Source organism: Podarcis raffonei, chromosome 1, assembly GCF_027172205.1.
Source record: "Podarcis raffonei isolate rPodRaf1 chromosome 1, rPodRaf1.pri, whole genome shotgun sequence".
Taxonomy (NCBI): Eukaryota; Metazoa; Chordata; class Lepidosauria; order Squamata; family Lacertidae; genus Podarcis; species Podarcis raffonei.
This window is the reverse complement of record NC_070602.1, coordinates 114,103,940-114,122,188: the sequence shown is the minus strand read 5'-3', so window position 1 is coordinate 114,122,188 and position 18,249 is coordinate 114,103,940. Positions and strand designations below refer to the sequence as shown.

At 41.0% G+C, this 18,249-nt stretch overlaps 1 protein-coding gene across 1 annotated transcript in view; it reads right to left on the bottom strand.

Moving 5' to 3' along the window:
* TTN (titin) overlaps positions 1 to 18,249 on the bottom strand; it is a 292,385-nt gene that overhangs the window by 48,207 nt on the left and 225,929 nt on the right. The window contains exons 212-237 of the mRNA XM_053410245.1: positions 17,832 to 18,140; positions 17,468 to 17,749; positions 16,264 to 16,563; positions 15,819 to 16,112; positions 12,742 to 15,702; positions 12,317 to 12,637; positions 11,950 to 12,234; positions 11,494 to 11,793; positions 10,093 to 10,395; positions 8,842 to 9,117; positions 8,435 to 8,734; positions 8,036 to 8,338; positions 7,413 to 7,712; positions 7,006 to 7,293; positions 6,616 to 6,912; positions 6,223 to 6,525; positions 5,810 to 6,115; positions 4,743 to 5,030; positions 4,350 to 4,640; positions 3,954 to 4,241; positions 2,769 to 3,359; positions 2,577 to 2,681; positions 1,832 to 2,029; positions 1,446 to 1,742; positions 409 to 996; positions 13 to 315 (exon numbers count right to left, since the gene is read on the bottom strand). Coding sequence (XP_053266220.1) covers positions 13 to 315; positions 409 to 996; positions 1,446 to 1,742; positions 1,832 to 2,029; positions 2,577 to 2,681; positions 2,769 to 3,359; positions 3,954 to 4,241; positions 4,350 to 4,640; positions 4,743 to 5,030; positions 5,810 to 6,115; positions 6,223 to 6,525; positions 6,616 to 6,912; positions 7,006 to 7,293; positions 7,413 to 7,712; positions 8,036 to 8,338; positions 8,435 to 8,734; positions 8,842 to 9,117; positions 10,093 to 10,395; positions 11,494 to 11,793; positions 11,950 to 12,234; positions 12,317 to 12,637; positions 12,742 to 15,702; positions 15,819 to 16,112; positions 16,264 to 16,563; positions 17,468 to 17,749; positions 17,832 to 18,140 — 10,677 coding nt within the window. The remainder of the gene's footprint in view (positions 1 to 12; positions 316 to 408; positions 997 to 1,445; positions 1,743 to 1,831; positions 2,030 to 2,576; positions 2,682 to 2,768; positions 3,360 to 3,953; positions 4,242 to 4,349; positions 4,641 to 4,742; positions 5,031 to 5,809; positions 6,116 to 6,222; positions 6,526 to 6,615; positions 6,913 to 7,005; positions 7,294 to 7,412; positions 7,713 to 8,035; positions 8,339 to 8,434; positions 8,735 to 8,841; positions 9,118 to 10,092; positions 10,396 to 11,493; positions 11,794 to 11,949; positions 12,235 to 12,316; positions 12,638 to 12,741; positions 15,703 to 15,818; positions 16,113 to 16,263; positions 16,564 to 17,467; positions 17,750 to 17,831; positions 18,141 to 18,249) is intronic.

The following is an 18,249-nucleotide window of genomic DNA, read 5'->3' as shown; positions in this document are numbered from 1 at the left end:
AATCATACTAACATGCAGCATCCTTGGTTAATACTGGTTGAGAAATATCACTTGGTGGCCCAATTCCTGCCCTGTTTTCTGCACTGACACGGAATTCATATTCATTTCCTTCTAGGAGTCCAGTCACTTTGCATCGAAGGTCTGATACTGGTTTCTTTGTAACTCTGACCCATCTCACGCCTTTTCTTTCTCTTCTTTCCACATGGTAGCCTGTGATTTCGCTGCCACCGTCATCAGTTGGCCTTTTCCAGGTTACAGTAACAGTGTTTTTCGTAATATTTGATACTTCTGGTTTACCAGGTGGACCAGGAGGCCCTAAAAGGAGGAAAACAGATTTTGATAAACACATAAATGTTTTTCTATTTTTACAGCAGTAAATTCATATACCTTTTGACTAGTTTTGCTTACCAAATCTATCCACCATTTTAACTGGCTCTGATTGAGATGGTTCTCCTTTGCCATACTGATTCACAGCAGAAACACGGAAAAGGTACTCATTTCCTTGAATAAGCTTAGTCACAACATGCCTACAAGACTGAATGTCTTCAGCAACTTGAGTCCATAGAAGGCGGCTAGTTTCTCTCTTTTCAAGTACATAAGACTTGATTGGTGACCCGCCATCTTCTGTTGGGGGTGTCCATGTGAGAGTAGCCTTTTCAGCTGAAACATTGCTCACTTCAACTGGTCCAGGTGGGCCTGGTACATCTAAAACTTTTACATGTACGTGTTCTTCTTTAGTACCAAAAGGATTGGTTGCAGTGATCGTATATTCACCAGAATCTTTTCTAGCGGCATACTTGACAGAAAGCGTGGAAGAAGTTGGAGTTGATTCAATATGAACGGTCTCTGAAAGCTTGAAATCTTTGCCTCCTTTAGACCACACTGAAGTTGGAAGTGGCTTGCCACGGATGCTAATAGCAGACATTGAGATGGTGTCTCCTGCCTTAACAGTCAGGCCTTCTTTGATAGTAGGATCAATAACAATAGTTGGTGCCTCTGTAAAAGAGAATTAATATGTTAGGAAAGAAGATAAAGGTAAAGGGACCCCTGACCATTAGGTCCAGTTGTGACCGACTCTGGGGTTACGGCGCTCATCTCACTTTATTGGCCGAGGGAGCCGGTGTACAGCTTCCGGGTCATGTGGCCAGCGTGACTAAGCTGCTTCTGGAGAACCAGAGCAGCGCACGGAAACGCTGTTTACTTTCCCGCAGGAGTGGTACCTATTTATCTACTTGCACTTTGATGTGCTTTCGAACTGCTAGGTTGGCAGGAGCTGGGACTGAGTAACGGGAGCTCACCTCGTCGCAGGGATTCGAACCGCTGACCTTCTGATCAGCAAGTCCTAGGCTCTGTGGTTTAACCCACAGTGCCACCTGCATCCCTTTTAGGAAAGAAGATACTTAAAACATTAAAAACTGGTGTGTGCCTTTACAGGGAATACGTACCATACTCATCCTTGCATATAATGGCTCCAGTAGATTCTGATGGAGGACTAATAGCACCAGCGGTATTCTTAGCTCTAATTCTGAATTCATATTTAGATCCTTCAAACAGGTCAGTTACTGTATATGCACATTCCTGAACATTCACATGGTTTGCCTTCATCCAAGTCTTTGAAGGTAGATCACGTTTCTCCACTATGTAGCCAATTAATTTATGTCCGCCATCATATTTTGGTTCTGTCCAGATCAGAGTCACTGAGTTTCTAGTCACACTGATAACTTCAGGCTTCCCAGGAGGATCTGAAAACAACAGAATACAGAAGTAGTAAAAGTGTATATCACAGTTTTCTAACACATGAAGACATATCTCTTTACTTTGGGAAGCTTACCAATTGGATCAAGGGCTACAATTGGCTCAGAAGGCAGACTTGGTTTACCAACTCCAGCAAGATTAATTGCCATCACTCTGAATTCATATTCCAAACCTTCCGTTAACCCTGTCACTCTGAAGTCTCTCATCTTTAGTGGGGTCTTGTTTGCTCGCTTCCACAAAATACTATTTCTTTCTTTATATTCAAGGTGGTAACCTACAGAAGCATACAAACACAGGAAACACATGCTTAGTATTTCAAAAGGTAAACAAAAATGGGGGTGGATAGGAACCAACTTTTTTATTTTGCAAAAGCATCCTTGTCTGATATCTCTGAGCAGTTTCTGTCACCATCGCAGGACATCAGGCAACTGGCTACTTAACAAGCTTTGCAATACAATCCTGAGGTGGTGGCAGTGAAATATGAAGACAGTTCCACTGCCTTATCCATTGCCATGCCAGGCTTAAGCCAGCAGGGCAGGGGAACACTCTACACTCTTTTGTCACTTGTATTTCCCCCTCCCGTTGGAAATGTGGCTCAATATCACCCTGATTTGTGGCACTGGAAGGCTTTGAATCTAAGCTGCTTCTCAACATGCCCCCCTCGGGCCTTACAGACACCAGAGCCTTGACGTTAGTTGGGTCTGGACATTGCAAAAGCTGGTGGAGGGCAGGCACATTTGTTACATCATGACTGGCATTTGTGATCCTAGGATTTAACACCCTGGGGAATCTTATGCAAAATTAAATGTCAAAAGAAATACCTGTGATAGGTGAGCCACCTGTCTTTTTGGGGTCTGTCCATGTTAAATAGGCAGAATCACGCCTAATCTCAACAATTTTGGGTGGTGGTGGAGCATCAGGAACATCTAGAAATATAATAAATATAAGAGAGAATTAGACTGAACCTTAAATGACAGAATGCTTCACAACAAACATATTTTTTTTGTGCTTACCAAATGGATGCCTTGCGATTATTGGGTCAGATTTAAGACCTTCGCCGACTCCATATTTATTTTCAGCACTGATTCTGAAAGTATATTCACTGCCTTCATGAAGTCTTGTGACTCTGAAGGTAGTTTTCTGCACAGCAGACACACATGTGACCCATTTATTATTCACATTGTCTCTCTTCTCAATAATGTAGTTAGTGATTTCTGAACCACCATCATCTTTGGGAGGAGCCCATTTTAATGTCATGGCATCAGCTGTGACTTCATCAAATTTCACAGGTCCTGTTGGGATTCCAGGTTTGCCAACAACCTTCACAGAAATAGTCGCTTCTTTACTGCCAGCAATGTTCTTCAGTTTGATTGTATATTTCCCAGCATCATCTTTATGACAATCACGTACAAGAAGTGAGGTGTTAACTGCTGTAGCTTCAAATGCAACTCTTCCTGACTCAGTAAGAGCCAGGTCTTCCCCTTTTTTCCATGTCACCGTTGGTGCTGGTTTGCCTTTAATAGGGATTTTCAGGCGGAAACTGCTTCCTTCTCTAGCTAAATAGCACAAGCCTGGCAGGTCTTTTAAATCAAGATCAGGTGCCACTGGAAGACAAAAAGGTATTGAATGATTGTATGTACATTTCCGAGCACAATTCAAAGTGTTGGTGCTGACCTTTAAAGCCCTAAACGGCCTCGGTCCAGTATACCTGAAGGAGTGTCTCCACCTCCATCGTTCAGCCCGGACACTGAGGTCCAGCGCCGAGGGCCTTCTCAGTAGTGGTGCCTGCCCTGTGGATCGCCCTCCCACCAGATGTCAAAGAGAAAAATAACTACCAAACTTTTAGAAGACATCTAAAGGCAGCCCTGTTTAGGGAAGCTTTTAATGTTTAATAGGTTATTGTATTTTAGTGTTTTGTTGGAAGCCGCCCAGAGTGGCTGGGGGGACCCAGCCAGATGGGCAGGGTATAAATAATAAATTATTATAATATTATTATTATTATTGTATGTTCAGTGCAGTGAATACAGTTGCTTCATTTCAGTAACTTCTGTTCTGTAAAAGAACGAAAGGTTTTGTGACACCTCTGCTATTTTTGCTTTATTAGACTGGCATGGCTATCTCATGGGGTAGTTCTATCGTTCACTATACTGACATATGCAGTGTGCTCTGTGAACGAGAAAATGTATGAATCTACTCACCTATATCGTCCCTTGCCAGCACTGTAATTTCATTAGGTGTTCCATACCCAGCTTCATTTTGTGCTCTCACTCTGAAGGTATATTCTTTGCCTTCTGTTAAGTCTCTTGTTGAATACTGGAGGTTCTTTGACCTCATAACTTCCTGCCACTGATTTTCACCAGTCATAAGTTCAACGATATATGCATTAATGCGGCTTCCACCATCGCTAATGGGCTTTTTCCACGATACATTGCAGGATGACTTTGTCACAGCCAAAGCCTTTAAGTCCACAACAGGTCCAGGTGTTTCTAGCAGGGAGAAAAGAATATAATGATGAACAAATCGCTAATATAAAGTTAGATGCACAAGAGCCATTTAACAATAGCCTGATAGGGTAATCATGTGAATATCCTCACCGGAAGCCTTAACCGCATCCCGAGTTTCACAGGGGTCACCAATGCCATATTCATTTTCAGCAAAAACCCTGAAGAAGTAAGATTTGCCTTCCTCCAAGTTAGAGATCCTGAAGCTTGTTTTCGGACACTCTGTGGCTACTGTAGACCACGACTTTCTCTCTGCATCACGTTTTTCAACCACATAGTTCTTCACTGGACTCCCGCCATCAATTATAGGAGGTTCCCATGAAATAAAGGCAGAATCTTTAGATGCTTCTTTTACAATCAGATTAATAGGTGGCCCAGGAGTATCTGTACAGATGCAAATAAACCATTTCAGTTAATGAGTAAAATATATAAAATAAAACATGTATGGATAGTTAAGACAATAATAGGCAATCACATAGCACTTACCAAGTACTTTTACAACCATTGTGTATGCTTTTTTGCCACAGACGTTCTCCAGACTCAGGACATATTTTCCAGAATCATATTTGTTTACATTTTCACAGCGCAGGAAAGTGTCAAAGTCAGTTGATTTGATATCTAGTCCTTGCCTGTCTCTTATGTTGGCATCCACTTTAGACCAAGAAATCTTGGGAGGTGGACGGCCTCTCACTGGCACATAAATCCTCATTGTGACTCCAGCACGTAATACCAGAACTTTCCTCAATTCAGCATCAAGCTCTCCCTCAGGTGGAACTGCATTGTAAATAAAAGTAGATGTCAAATAAATTGCTGATGATAACAATTTAAAATATAATTTAAAAAATCAGTGTCAGTGGCTGAGGCAGGATGGGAATGGAAAGGAAAGAGAAAAAATACAAAAATACAATGTTAGGGGGAATAAAGCTCAGGCTTTCTTTTTTCTTTTTTAGAAAAAGCAAGCGGATGAGTAAAAGAGAGGAAATCTCTCTAAATGTTACTCTAGCCTTCCTTCCCTAATTGCCAGTTTTCATGCCACCCAGCCAGACACCAGTGGTTTCTCATATTCTTCTCTCCCTTTGTTTTGAGAAGAATCCACTCTACACTTTCAGTCAAGTTGCGGTCCCTACTTTTCTACAACTATCTAGGAGCTTCCTATTGGGAAAGTGTGCTTGCCTTGCACTCAAAACATGATACCATTGCATTATTATTCAGAAGGAGGACACTGTGTTCTTTCACACAAGACAGAGAAGGAGCAAATGTGTTTCTAGGTAGAGGAAAATGTACAACAATGATAGTGCAGCTGGAAAGAAAAGCTGAGGATTCCATTCTCAAGAAAATTTTAGAAACAAGAGCAGAATGAGGAGCATGTGGCTAGATTGTGTGGTTTTTAACAACTGAGGGAATAGTGGTTTAAAGACTAGACATATGTGAGTTCATGAAACAGTTCAGCACAGAGCCCCTAGTTTCTCATAGGCCCTCCACTAAACCTTCTATACCGATACCCACAATAAGCACGAAAGTCAACAAGTCAGTTTCTTTCCAGGACAACTTACTTAAAATGTCCTTGGCAAGGTGCTTGTCTGGCACATCGCTTGGGTCACTATATCCAATCTTATTGACAGCATAAATACGGAACTGGTATTCTGTGTTCTCCGTGAGTCCAGTCACAACGTAACGGGTATCTGGCAAATTCCTTGGCAAATTGCACCGGACCCAGTTATCTGTATCTGCTCGTTTTACTTCAACAAGGTAGCCAATAATGGGGCTTCCACCATCATATGCTGGCTTGGTCCAAGACAGGGTTATAGAGCTACGGGTGGTGTCAATCACTTTTGGGAACGCTGGTGGGCCAGGAGGATCTGAGAATGAAAGCACCAAGAAATTACAGAATTATGATCTGGCAAACCCATTTGCACACACTCACAAAGTCACAGAAGACCGAAAAATGTGCTTGTGTTCAACTTACACTGAGGATCACGTGCATATACTGCTTTAGATACTCCACTAGGTTTGCCGGGTCCAGCTTTATTCAGTGCAGTTACCCTATACTCATATTCTGTTCCTTCCTGGAGTCCAGTGGCCTTTATGGTTCTTTCAATGACGGGCTTTCTATTCACTTTTGTCCAGTTAACTGCCCTCGTTTCACGTTTTTCAACAATATATCCAGTTACAGGGGAGCCGCCATCATCAGCAGGTGCTTTCCAGCTTACCGACATGAAATCTTTTGTTATGTTACTAATTATAGGTGGTTCACATGGTCCAGGCACATCTATAAATAATAATTTGAAATGTTCTTAAGCAAATGTTAAAACATAGATTGACACTAAATAGATAGAAAAATCCAGTGAGAGAAGCTTACCATATGGATTCTTAGCCACTGCTGAGTCAGTCAAAATTGGGTCACCTACTCCATATTTGTTTTCAGCGCAAATACGGAATTGGTACTCATGTCCTTCAATTAGTTTCTCAACGCTGCAGCTAGTGATGGGGACATTGGCGGTGACTTGAGCCCAGTTGGGTCTGCTTGTTTCCCGTTTGTCGACAATGTAATTAGTAATGTCTGAGCCCCCATCTTCAAGAGGAGGTTCCCAAGAAAGCATTGCTCGGTCTGTGTACATGTTTACAATCTTAACTGAAGCTGGAGGACCAGGCTTGTCTGGGAAAGAAAAATTAGGCAGTGAGTGAAGTCTTACAACTGCTACATTTCCTGAAGTTTGAATACATTGATTCAAATGAACTTTTAGCCTACCTAGTACTTTAAGTTTAATAGTTGCTGATTTGGAACCACTTGCATTTTCAGCTGTGATAGTATAATCTCCTGTTTGCTTTCTATTTACGCTGAAGAGGTCTACAGTAGATAAATTTCTCTTGGTGGTTATCTTGACTCCTTCAACTGGTTTCAGGATCTCCCCTTCTTTCTTCCAACTAATAGTTGGCATAGGCTTGCCGAACACATTAGCCTCAAGACAAACATTGGTTCCAGCTTTTACTACAAGCAAGGATTTCATAGCTACACCGAGTTCTATTTTTGGTGGTACTGCAGTGTAAAAAAAAAATGTAGAAGGGGAGGGGGGGAAATACATTCCAATGAGTACACAACAATGAGAAGGATAAAAGTATGGCTCAACTCTAATGGTACTCAAATGCATTCCTTACCATTTTCTGACTGAACGGTTATTGGATCAGAAGGTTCAGAAGGCCAGCTAATGTTCACTGCTGTTTTTGCTATGGCTCTAAATTGATACTGTGCACCTTCTTCCAAGCCAGTTGCAGTGTACTCTTCCAGGGGTATTTGATGGGGAGTGGTATTGCATCGTACCCATCTTTCTCCAGGCAGTTTACAGGATTCAACAAAGTAGCCAAGTATCTTGCTACCACCATCATGTTTTGGTCTTGCCCAGACAAGAGACACAGTACTCTTAGTGACATCAATAACCTCGGGTTTGCCAGGGGGATCTAAAAACAAATGAGGTCAGGTTTATTCTACGACATTTGATAGAAAATGTCACAACACAAAGGATGCATATCACTGAACAAACATGGAATATTTCTTTCTTTCTTTTTAAATCCAGAGAAATTAAACTTTGGGCACAATCTAGCCAAAAGCAAGGCTTTTCATTGGAATTCAATAAGCAAATGCTTACCTTACTTGTTGAAACCAGTGCAGTTTAAGAAAGTTTAGCTTTGGCCGTATTCTCCTAATGTTACGGTACTTAAGTCGGCTCAGTATTAACAATAATAGTTATACATAATGCAATGTATGCAAATGTTTTGCTTACCAACTGGTGTTCTTGCTGTAATAAAATCTGTCGGTTTGCTAGGCTTGCTTGCACCAGCTTTATTCAGAGCATAGATTCTAAATGTGTACTCAAGGCCTTCAATTAAATTTGCACATGGGTATTCTGTGGATCGCACAAGTGTATCATTGGCCTTCACCCAAAGCAAACTGTTCCTTTCTTTACGTTCAATGAGATAACCAGTTATTGGGCTGCCTCCATCGCTGTCTGGCCTGTCCCATGCCACAAAAACGCAGTCCTTGTTCACTTTGGTAACACGTGCGTTCTTTGGTTCACTAGGAACATCTGTAGAGAAAGAGAAGAGAATGTTTTTTTAAAAAAATCATTTCACCCTTAGAAGTATTCTAATAAAGACTGCACCATTGTCTGAGGTGGACATACCAAATGGAAACCTTGCAATCATCTTATCGGACGGAAGCGGTTCAGAAATTCCAAATCGGTTTTCAGCACGAACACGGAACATGTATTCTTCTCCAGGGGTGAGTTTTCCAACTCTGCAATTTGTCTTTGTAACAGAAGCTACCACTGTTATCCAGTCTCCTCGACTGGTATCACACTTCTCAACCACGTAGTTGGTGATGTTGCTACCACCATCTTCAAGAGGAGTATGCCATGACAAAGAGCAAGCATCAGCATCTATGTCAGAAATTTCGAATGGTGGCTGTGGGGGACCAGGGATATCTACAGAAAGAGATAAACATACAGGTATAAATAAATAAGGTCATGCTCACTGACGAATCATGTTAAGAATGTTGAGAAGTAAGCATGGAAAAGAAGATTCGATGTACCCATGACGACCACTTTGATTTTCTGAGTAGCTACTCCCGAGCTGTTTTCAGCTGTTAGACTGTAATAATCACTGTCTTTCCTAATAACATCTTTAATGATGAGAACTGAAGTGCTGTCTGCTTTATGCACAGCCAGGCGGCTGGATATTGCCACATCTTTGTCTCCTTTCATCCATTTACAAGTCGGGTGGGGTTTCCCATAAACATGTGCTTCAATCCTGAGTTTCTGCCCAGCCTTTATATTGACATGATCTGGCATCAGAATCTTAGGCGGCACTGGAATTAAAAATCAAACGATAGGAAACAGACACGTAGGTCACACACAAAAATTAATAACTTATGTATATGTATTTTGAATTAGTTCTCACAATCTTAAGCTGATATCATTCTTACTTGAAACAACCATGCATTTCCCCCCTGAAAACAAATGTCAGTCTCCTAACAGCTTTCATGCTCTTGACTGGGGGTAGCCTGCAACTCTCTAAATGTTGTTGGACCACAACTTCCAACACCCATAGCCACTGGCCTTGCTGGCTGCAGCAAATGAGAGTTGCAGTCCAACAGTGTCTGGAGGTGTGGCTAGGCCACAGACTAGCCACTTCTGATCTATATTCTGCAGGAGTAAGGCAAAAGGTCTGATATTACCTCCCCAAACCAACCCAAAACTGTTTGTTTTCAAATAGTCACCAAGGAACTAGCCCCGATAACTTGTATTCCCCCTAATATCCTTGAAATATAATATCCCTGATTCATTTCCTACTAGCTTCTTTTGTAGGTTTATTCTAAGGTCTGAGCACTGTGCTATTTTATTTAATTAACTATATAGCTGTCCTATTCTTCAGATGCAGAAAGCTTCACAACATCTTATAATGGGGAGATGCACAAATTTTAAAGGTAAACTTCTGCATAAATGAAGCGAACTATTCAGAAACTGCCTGCTGGGCCTGGGACCCACATTCAGTACTCTTCAGGCCAGAATTAACACCTAATACTTTGCTCTAGAAGGTCGCAGAGCCAATGAGCCTATTTGTGAAGCTTTTTTGTAGACCCTTTTGGATGTCTTGTTTGTATGTTGCTGTTTTGGAAAAAAAACAATAAACCCATTAAAAAAGGAATGTCACTAAAGACATCAGATTACGTGACAGGACCTAATTTTAAATATCTTTAAGAGGTGTCATCCAAATTTAGATATAAAATCAAAATAATTGAATTATATTTCAGTTGTACAAGTGGTCATAGTTAGCTACTTACTCAGTTGCTCTTTAACTTCATAGATGCCTTCGGTTTGTTTTGGCTGGCTTACTCCTACAGCATTTCTTGCAGCCACTCTAAATTTGTATTTCTTTCCTTCCTTTAGGCCAGCAACAACAATATGAAGATCTTTGACAACGGAGTACTGTGTCCAGTGATCCTCAGCGTGACCCTCTTCTTGATATGCAATGATGTAGCCATCAATTTTGGAACCACCGTCACGCAACGGAGGCAGCCACCCTAAAGTAGCACTGTTCTTTGTGATTTCAGTCACTTCAAGTTTCCGTGGAGGATCAGGTTCACCTTAAAAATATAACAGGCAGGCAAATGCTTAGTTTACATAATTTCTAAGATCATTACATCTTCTCATGATTTATTAGTGGGGGGGATGACACAGAATATATTGTACTATTTTATTTTTTCATTTGAATACATAAGTCATGAGACCAGTGGTTTCTTTGAACTTTGTAGTACCGTATTGGCCCGAATATAAGCCGCACCCAACTATAAGCTGCACCTTTAAAATTCAAGGGGGAAAGAGAAAAAGAATACCTGAATATAAGCTGCTCCCTTAAAATTCCACAGGCACTCACACCCGTTCATTTTTACCGTATATCTGTTTTAGCAGCAATATCGTATAAGCCAATATTTGTAAGGTCGCGAATTTAAGCTGCACTTTAACTTTTCAAAGTCAGAATTTGGGAGAAAAGGTGAGGCTTATATTCAGGCCAATACGGTACTTCTATTCTGGTTTGATTGTTTTTTGTGATCCACACATTGCCTCCACACCCTGGAAGAAGACCCAGCTGGCAATGTATTTGTGGACAGGTTATATTCTTTGAAATATAGCAAATAGAAGATCTGCCAAACAACAAGTCAATTAAATAAGTGCAGGGAGGTGAAGTTATCTCATAAATATGAGGGAAACATTCCTCGTGTTCCTTGGGCATGTGTCTGTCTACATTCTGTTGCTCCCCAGTCAAGGATTGGGATAAATTTCCTTCCTTGTCAGGTGAGCCCTGGGTTTGTGAGTCGAATATGTACCTCAAGACACATTGTCAAAGCACTCACCCCAAAATACCCCCAAGCCACAGGGATATTTCTGAGTGTTAATGCCTGAGTTCTCCCAACCTGAAATTAAAGGCATCTGAAGGCAGTGTTGTATCAGGATTTTTTTAGTGTTTGATGTTTTATTGTGTTTTTCTATGTGTTGGAAGCTGCCCAGAGTGGGCAGGACAACCCAGCCAGATGGGCAGGGTATAAATAATGAAATTATTTATTTATTATTAGTATTATTTGTTATTATGCGCAGTGACAACTGATTTTGACTATCTGAACCATCATATAAATTCTGAATCTCCTGAATGAAATTATACAGAAGCTACGTCAATAAATACTTACTTAGCGGATCTGATGCCAAGATTGGTTTGGGCGTGTCCCTTGGAACACCAGGGCCATATTCATTGACAGCAATGACTCTGAAGAAATACTCAGTTCCTGGCATAAGATTAGAAACCTTGAAACTAGTCTTCTTTACATCATCGGTAAGTTTTGCCCAGGTCTTTCTCTCAGCCTCACGTTTTTCCACGATGTAATGTGTGACAGGACTACCACCGTCATTTTCAGGTGGAGTCCATGAAACCTGACAGGATGTTTTTGTGACATCCTTGACACTAAGCTCCGCTACAGGTCCAGGAGTATCTATTGGAGGAAAGGAAACAATAAACAACCAATATTAGGCCGCAATTATTCAAAGTAAGTGGGCAGAGTCCCATGGAAAAGAAACTGCAATGAATAATACATTCATAAATCACAGAACAAAAATTAATAGATGTTAAAATTATTGACATTACTCACCAAGGACGCGGACATTCACAAAGACTGCCTTTTCTCCAGCAGGGTTAACAACTGTCAAGGTGTATTTGCCTGAATCATCCCGTGTAGAATCAGGGATGACGCAGAAGGCCATTGTGTCAACCAGGTCAACCTGGCCCCTTCTGATCACATTGTCAATTCCCACCTTCCTCCAGGTAACTTTAGGTGCTGGTCGCCCTCGAATAATGGCAAAAAGTCTTATGGGGCATCCTGCTCTGACTATGACTAACTTTCTCAGGCTTGCATCCAAATCAATTTCAGGAGGTTCTGAAAAGGAACATTCAAAGTTTAGATTTTGAAAGCAATTTTTAAGATAGCAAATAATTTAATGGCCTGTTGGCAAAATTACCAAGAATTTCTTTGGGAGAAACAGCTTCTTTCAAATCAGCTGGCCGGCCAATGCCTACTTGATTTTGGGCAGAAACCCGGAACTCATATAGTTCTTTCTCCTCCAAGCTTGTCACTGTAAATTCTGTATGAATAACTTGTGTAGCAACATTGCATCTTTTCCATCCTTCATCAGGACCTGCTTTTTCAGTTTTGGGTCTCATTTCTACCACATAGCCAATAATAGGAGCACCGCCATCATAGACTGGCTTTCCCCATCCAAGAGTAATAGAGGTCTTCGTGCTATCAACAACCTTAAGATTAATGGGAGGACCAGGTGGTTCTGTAAGATGACAGAAAAGTACAGAAGTAAGCATATCAGTGAATCAGAAAAAGATAATTTAAATTGAAGTATTACTAACAAAAAAATATTGGAAAGATCAGTACCTATTGGATCCTTCGCTATTGTTGGTTTTGATGGGTAGCTTGGTTCACCAATTCCAATTTCATTTTCTGCCCTGACACGGAACTGATATTCATATCCTGGAATGAGATTTGTAACTTTCTTGCGTCTCTCTGGAATTGCACTTTTGGTAACAGGAACCCACCTTAATGACCTTTTCTCTTTCTTCTCTAATATATATCCTGTGATTGATTTACCACCATCATATTCTGGTGGATTCCAAACCACGGTCATCTCTTCTTTGCTGACCTTTGTGACTTCTGGAGGATCTGGACGACCAGGTCTATTATACTTAGTTTTTGCTATAATTGGCTTAGTCTCTGTTGGGGGACCAGTGCCCATTTTATTCTCTGCACGGACCCTGAATATATATTCATTGCCTTCAATGAGATGTGTTACATGTATATGGGTCATTAGCACAGAGGAGGAATACGTAGTCCAAACCATTCGTCTGCTTTCACATTTCTCTACAATGTAGTTCTGTATTTCACAACCACCATCATCTTCAGGTACATCCCAGCTGACTGTGCATCGGTCAGTTGAAACATCAGCCACCTTCAAATTTCTGACAGGTCCTGGTTTGTCCAAAACATTTACAGTAGCATATGCTACAAAGCTACCAGCTGGATTAGTGGCAGTAATAACGTATTTACCGCCATCTGTGCGCCTTGCTTTGGAGAGAAGGAACTTAGATGAGTCTGAAGTTGTTTCAATTTTGGCCCTTGGAGATTGGGCTAGATCGGCAGAATCCTTTGCCCAAGATACTTCTGGTTGGGGCTTGCCTCTTAGTCCTGCTACAATTTTTATTGGTTCACCAGCTTTCACAGTCAGTACTCCAGACAGCTTCAGATCAAGTACAGGTTTCTGAATTTCTTCTTTAACAACAACTTCACTTGTCTTCACCCAGTCACTTTCACCACCTTCATTCTTTGTCTGAACTCTGAACTGATAAATTTTATTTTCAACGCATTTGTCAACCATATAGTGTGTTTCCTTAATGCTACCTTTGTGCACTCTTTCCCACTCATCAGAATCCTTCAGTTTTCTTTCAACATGGTATGTTAAGTTGGGGCTGCCACCATCGTAGTCTGGTCTCCTCCATTTCAGATATACAAATGTCTTTCCTGTTTCTGCAATGTGAAGGTTTTCAGGCTCACCTGGCCTGTCAATAGGGTTAATAGCAAGAATTGGAGTTTTGGTCTCGACAACTGGACCTGGACCTACTTTGTTTTCTGCACAAACACGGAAGAAGTATTCGTGATTTTCAACGAGATGTGCTTTCACTATCCTCTTAGTAAGATCAGAAGAAACTATTGACCAGCCTCTCTGGTTTGGTTGACGATACTCTACTATATAGTTTGTAATTTCTGAGCCACCGTTATCTTCAGGATTCTCCCAAGAGACCATGCAAGAATCTTTGGTGACATAGGTTACTTTCAGGTTCTGGCAAGGTCCTGGCCTATCAAGCACATTAACAATAGCTGATGCTTGGGCATGTCCGCTGCTGTTCTTAGCTGTAATTAGGTATTTTCCATGGTCTGCTCTTACAGCAGGTTTCATTTGCAGCTCTATATGAGGGAATTCATGAATTATGTCAGTACGCTTATCTTTCGTTATATTTTTGCCATCTCTAGACCATGTTATGTCAGGATCTGGCCTGCCCCTCACTTTGCCTATAATCCTTATTGTTTGGCCTACTCTGACAGTAATTACATCTCGGCAGGTCACATCCAGTTCTACCTCTGGAGGCATGAGAATGTCTTTGGCAAGAACTGTTTCTGGCAATTCTCTGGGTTCTCCCTCTCCTACAATATTAGCAGCTTTAATGCGGAATCTATATTCATTTCCTTCAATTAACCCAGGTACTGTAAAGGCACATTGTCTGATGAGTTCATCTTTGTTAATTCTATTCCACTGAGTAGTTCCGCTTTTCTGGCATTCCACAACATATCCCAGGATGGGGCTACCACCATCTTTGAGTGGCTTAGTCCATACTAGCTCAGCTGTTTCCCTGGTCTTATCCTTGAGTTTTGGATTAATGGGAGGTCCAGGAGGTGTCATAGGACGTGATGCTTTGATTGGATCAGAAGGTGGAGATGGCTTGCTTATGCCAGCACTGTTTTCTGCAAAAACACGGAATTCATATGTGCTGCCCTCAAAGAGGCCTGTAGCTCTAAATTTCAGATCAAGCACTGGAGATTTGTTGACACGTATCCATTTCCCTGAGATTTCACGGCGTTCAAGTATGTATCCAGTTATTGGACTTCCACCATCAGATTTTGGCACAGTCCAACATACAGTTGCACCATTTTCTGTAATATCATTAACTACTGGTTTGCCAGGTGGAGATGGTGGATCATGCAGAGCCTTGGCAACTGCTGGTTTTGAATCAAGAGGTGGACCAACACCTATCTTATTCTCTGCACAAACTCGGAAAATATATTCACAGCCCTTTTGTAGACGTGGAATTTTAATTCTAGTTTGATTAGTCCCTGAAGAGACCACTCCCCAGGTTTCTTTCCTTGTCTCTCGCTTCTCAACAATGTAATTAATTACCGCACTTCCACCATCATCTTTAGGAGGTCGCCAAGCAATAACCATATGATCGGGAGTGACTTCCAGAATATCAATTGGGCCAGTTGGAGGACCAGGAACATCCAAAACTGTTAGATGAACAGGAACAGTTCTGCTTCCAGCTATATTGGATACTGTGAGCAGATATTCTCCAGTGTCTTTTCTTGTGCAGCTTTGAATAGTGAGAACTGTAGAGTAATTATCAGTATCAATCTTGTAATTGCCTTCTGATTTGATTTCAACATTATCAGTGACCCATTTTGCAGTGGGAACAGGTACGCCTCTCATGATTGCAGGGAACCGCACTGTGCTGCCAGCTTTAACAACAAGGCCTTCTATTAATTTCACATCTAGATCAACTGATGGTGGCACTGAAATAAAAAAACAACAACACGCAGATTATATTATAGGTATTTCCCCATTACAAGAGTTACATTTCAGCAGTGAATATGAAATCTGTGAACAGTCATACAAATTCAGTGGTTACCTATTTTTTCTTGGCACTCTATTGGTATGGTTGTATCTGGAAGACTAAGACCCACAATATTTTGGGCTTTTACGCGGAATTTGTAAATCTTCCCTTGTTGTAGACCAGTAACAACACATTCTGGCACAGGGACTGTTTTGAATTTTGTCCAGTCTTCTTTCCCTTCTTCTTGGTACTCCACCAAAAATCCAGTTATTTCAGCACCACCATCCCGATCAGGCCAGTTCCAGACAAGGGACACTTGTGTCCTGTCAACATCTACATGATGCAAGTTCTTTGGTGGGCCAGGAGGATCTTTTAAAATGAGATGAAAACAGGATTAGCATTTCTATTTTTATACACAAGCATTTCCAAATGCTGATACACATTGTATAGATCAACACAGTTGACAAAGGTTGTTTTTTTTTAAAAAAAGAACACAAAATAGTAAGTGAACTGTGCTTACGAAGTGGATCTATAGCCTTAATCGGCTTGTGGGTTTCAACGTAAGGACCTCTTCCATACTGGTTCTCAGCAGCAACACGGAAGAGATACTGAGTGCCTTCCATGAGGTATTTAGCCAGCAGACTGTGTTTCTTAGAAGATGATGATATTGGTAGCCACTGAGCAGCAGCAACATCTTTCCTTTCCACAACGTAATTCGTAATGACAGAGCCACCATTGTCCTCAGGTTCCTTCCAAGTCAGATAGCAAGAATCTCTTCTCACTTCACTGACCTGTAGATTCCTGGGAGGCCCAGGCTTATCTGAAAAAACAAAACAAAATAAGAATAATCAAAAAATGAAAAAAATGTTCGATGTAGTCTATGCATAAAAATATTGTGTTAAATACAGTGGTACCTCGGTTTAAGAACAGTCCTGTTTACGAACGATTCGGTTTAAGAACTCCGCAAGACCGGAAGTAGTGTCCCAGTTTGCAAACTTTACCTTGGTCTACGAATGGAAGCCAAACGGTGGAAGGGCACCGGCGGCAGGAGGACTCATTAGGGAAAGCGTGCCTCGGTTTAAGAACGCTTTTGGTTTAAGCACGGACTTCCGGAACGGATTAAGTTCGTAAACCGAGGTACCACTTTATATTATTTGCAAGAAAGTGTCTTTTCCTTATGATTGTATACTTCTTATTTGTAGAAAATGAGGATGGACAGCCTCTAACCATTTTTAATTTCTAAACATTTTTCATCTGCACCTGGATAATTAAACCTGACACAAAGTACAGGGTGTAAAATCAAACTAGTTTGTGTACAACGCCCCTCACCCCGATTTCTTCAACAAATTTACAGTAGCTTCGCTGTATGTATGTTTGTGTTGTGGCTGGGGCAACCCAGTCAGATGGGCAGGGTACAAATAATAAAATTATTAGTATTATTAATTTCAGTGACTATGAACCTCAGAGAGCAATTAATATTTTCCAAAGACTATGGCTGCACCCACCCATATTTGGTGTGTGTATTTTAACACCACAAGGATTCTGATAAGGCTTCATAACATTTAGAAAATTCCCTCCAAAGTTGGGGAACAAGGTTGCTAACAGATGATGAAAAACATAATTTTTCATTCCTGCTTTTCTGTTGTACATAGGTATGTTCCTATCATTCACATCTGTCATGTTTTATCTCCCAGTAGAAATGTTAACATCATTTCATTCATTACCTAGAACAATAACTTTTACTGAAACAGTCTTTGATCCAACCGGATTCTCCACGGTCAGGGAATAATTCCCTCCGTCTTCATGGACTGCGTGTCGAATTTCAAGCTTACTGCCAACTCCTGTAACCTCAATATCTGCCTTTGTAGGAACTTCCTTATCTTCTTTCTTCCAAGTCACTTTTGGGAATGGAATTCCTTTAATTACAGCACTTAGCCTCAATGTATCTCCAACTTTTACATGTTGTTCTCGTGTCATATTAGCATCCAGGATTAAATCAGGAGCCTCTGTAAAAAAAGGGACTTCGTGTTCAGAAAATATATCCACTTTGGCCCTTTAAAACAATTTAAAACATCATGTTCTGCTTACCAAGTCTGTCCTTGACTTCAACTGGATCACGAACATTAGCTGGCTCGGATTCTCCTGCCCCATTGACTGCAAAGACTCTGAATCTATATTTGGTACCCTCAGTGAGGCCGGTGACATTGTATTTTGTCTCAGGGCAAGAATCGGCTGTATGGTTGGCTTTTTTCCACTCCTCATCTCCATCCTTTTGGTACTCAATGAGATAGCCTATGATCTTGCCTCCTCCATCATGACGTGGTGGTTGCCAGGACAATTGCACTGAACTTTTAGTTTTATCCACTGCTTCAGGATTAATTGGTGGACTTGGTTTTACTGTAAAAACGAAAAACAACAACACCCCATTACACTGGAATAATGAATCTGAAAAAGAGATTAATTGGTACCAAGTAATATCACAAATATAATACATGAGAAAATGTTT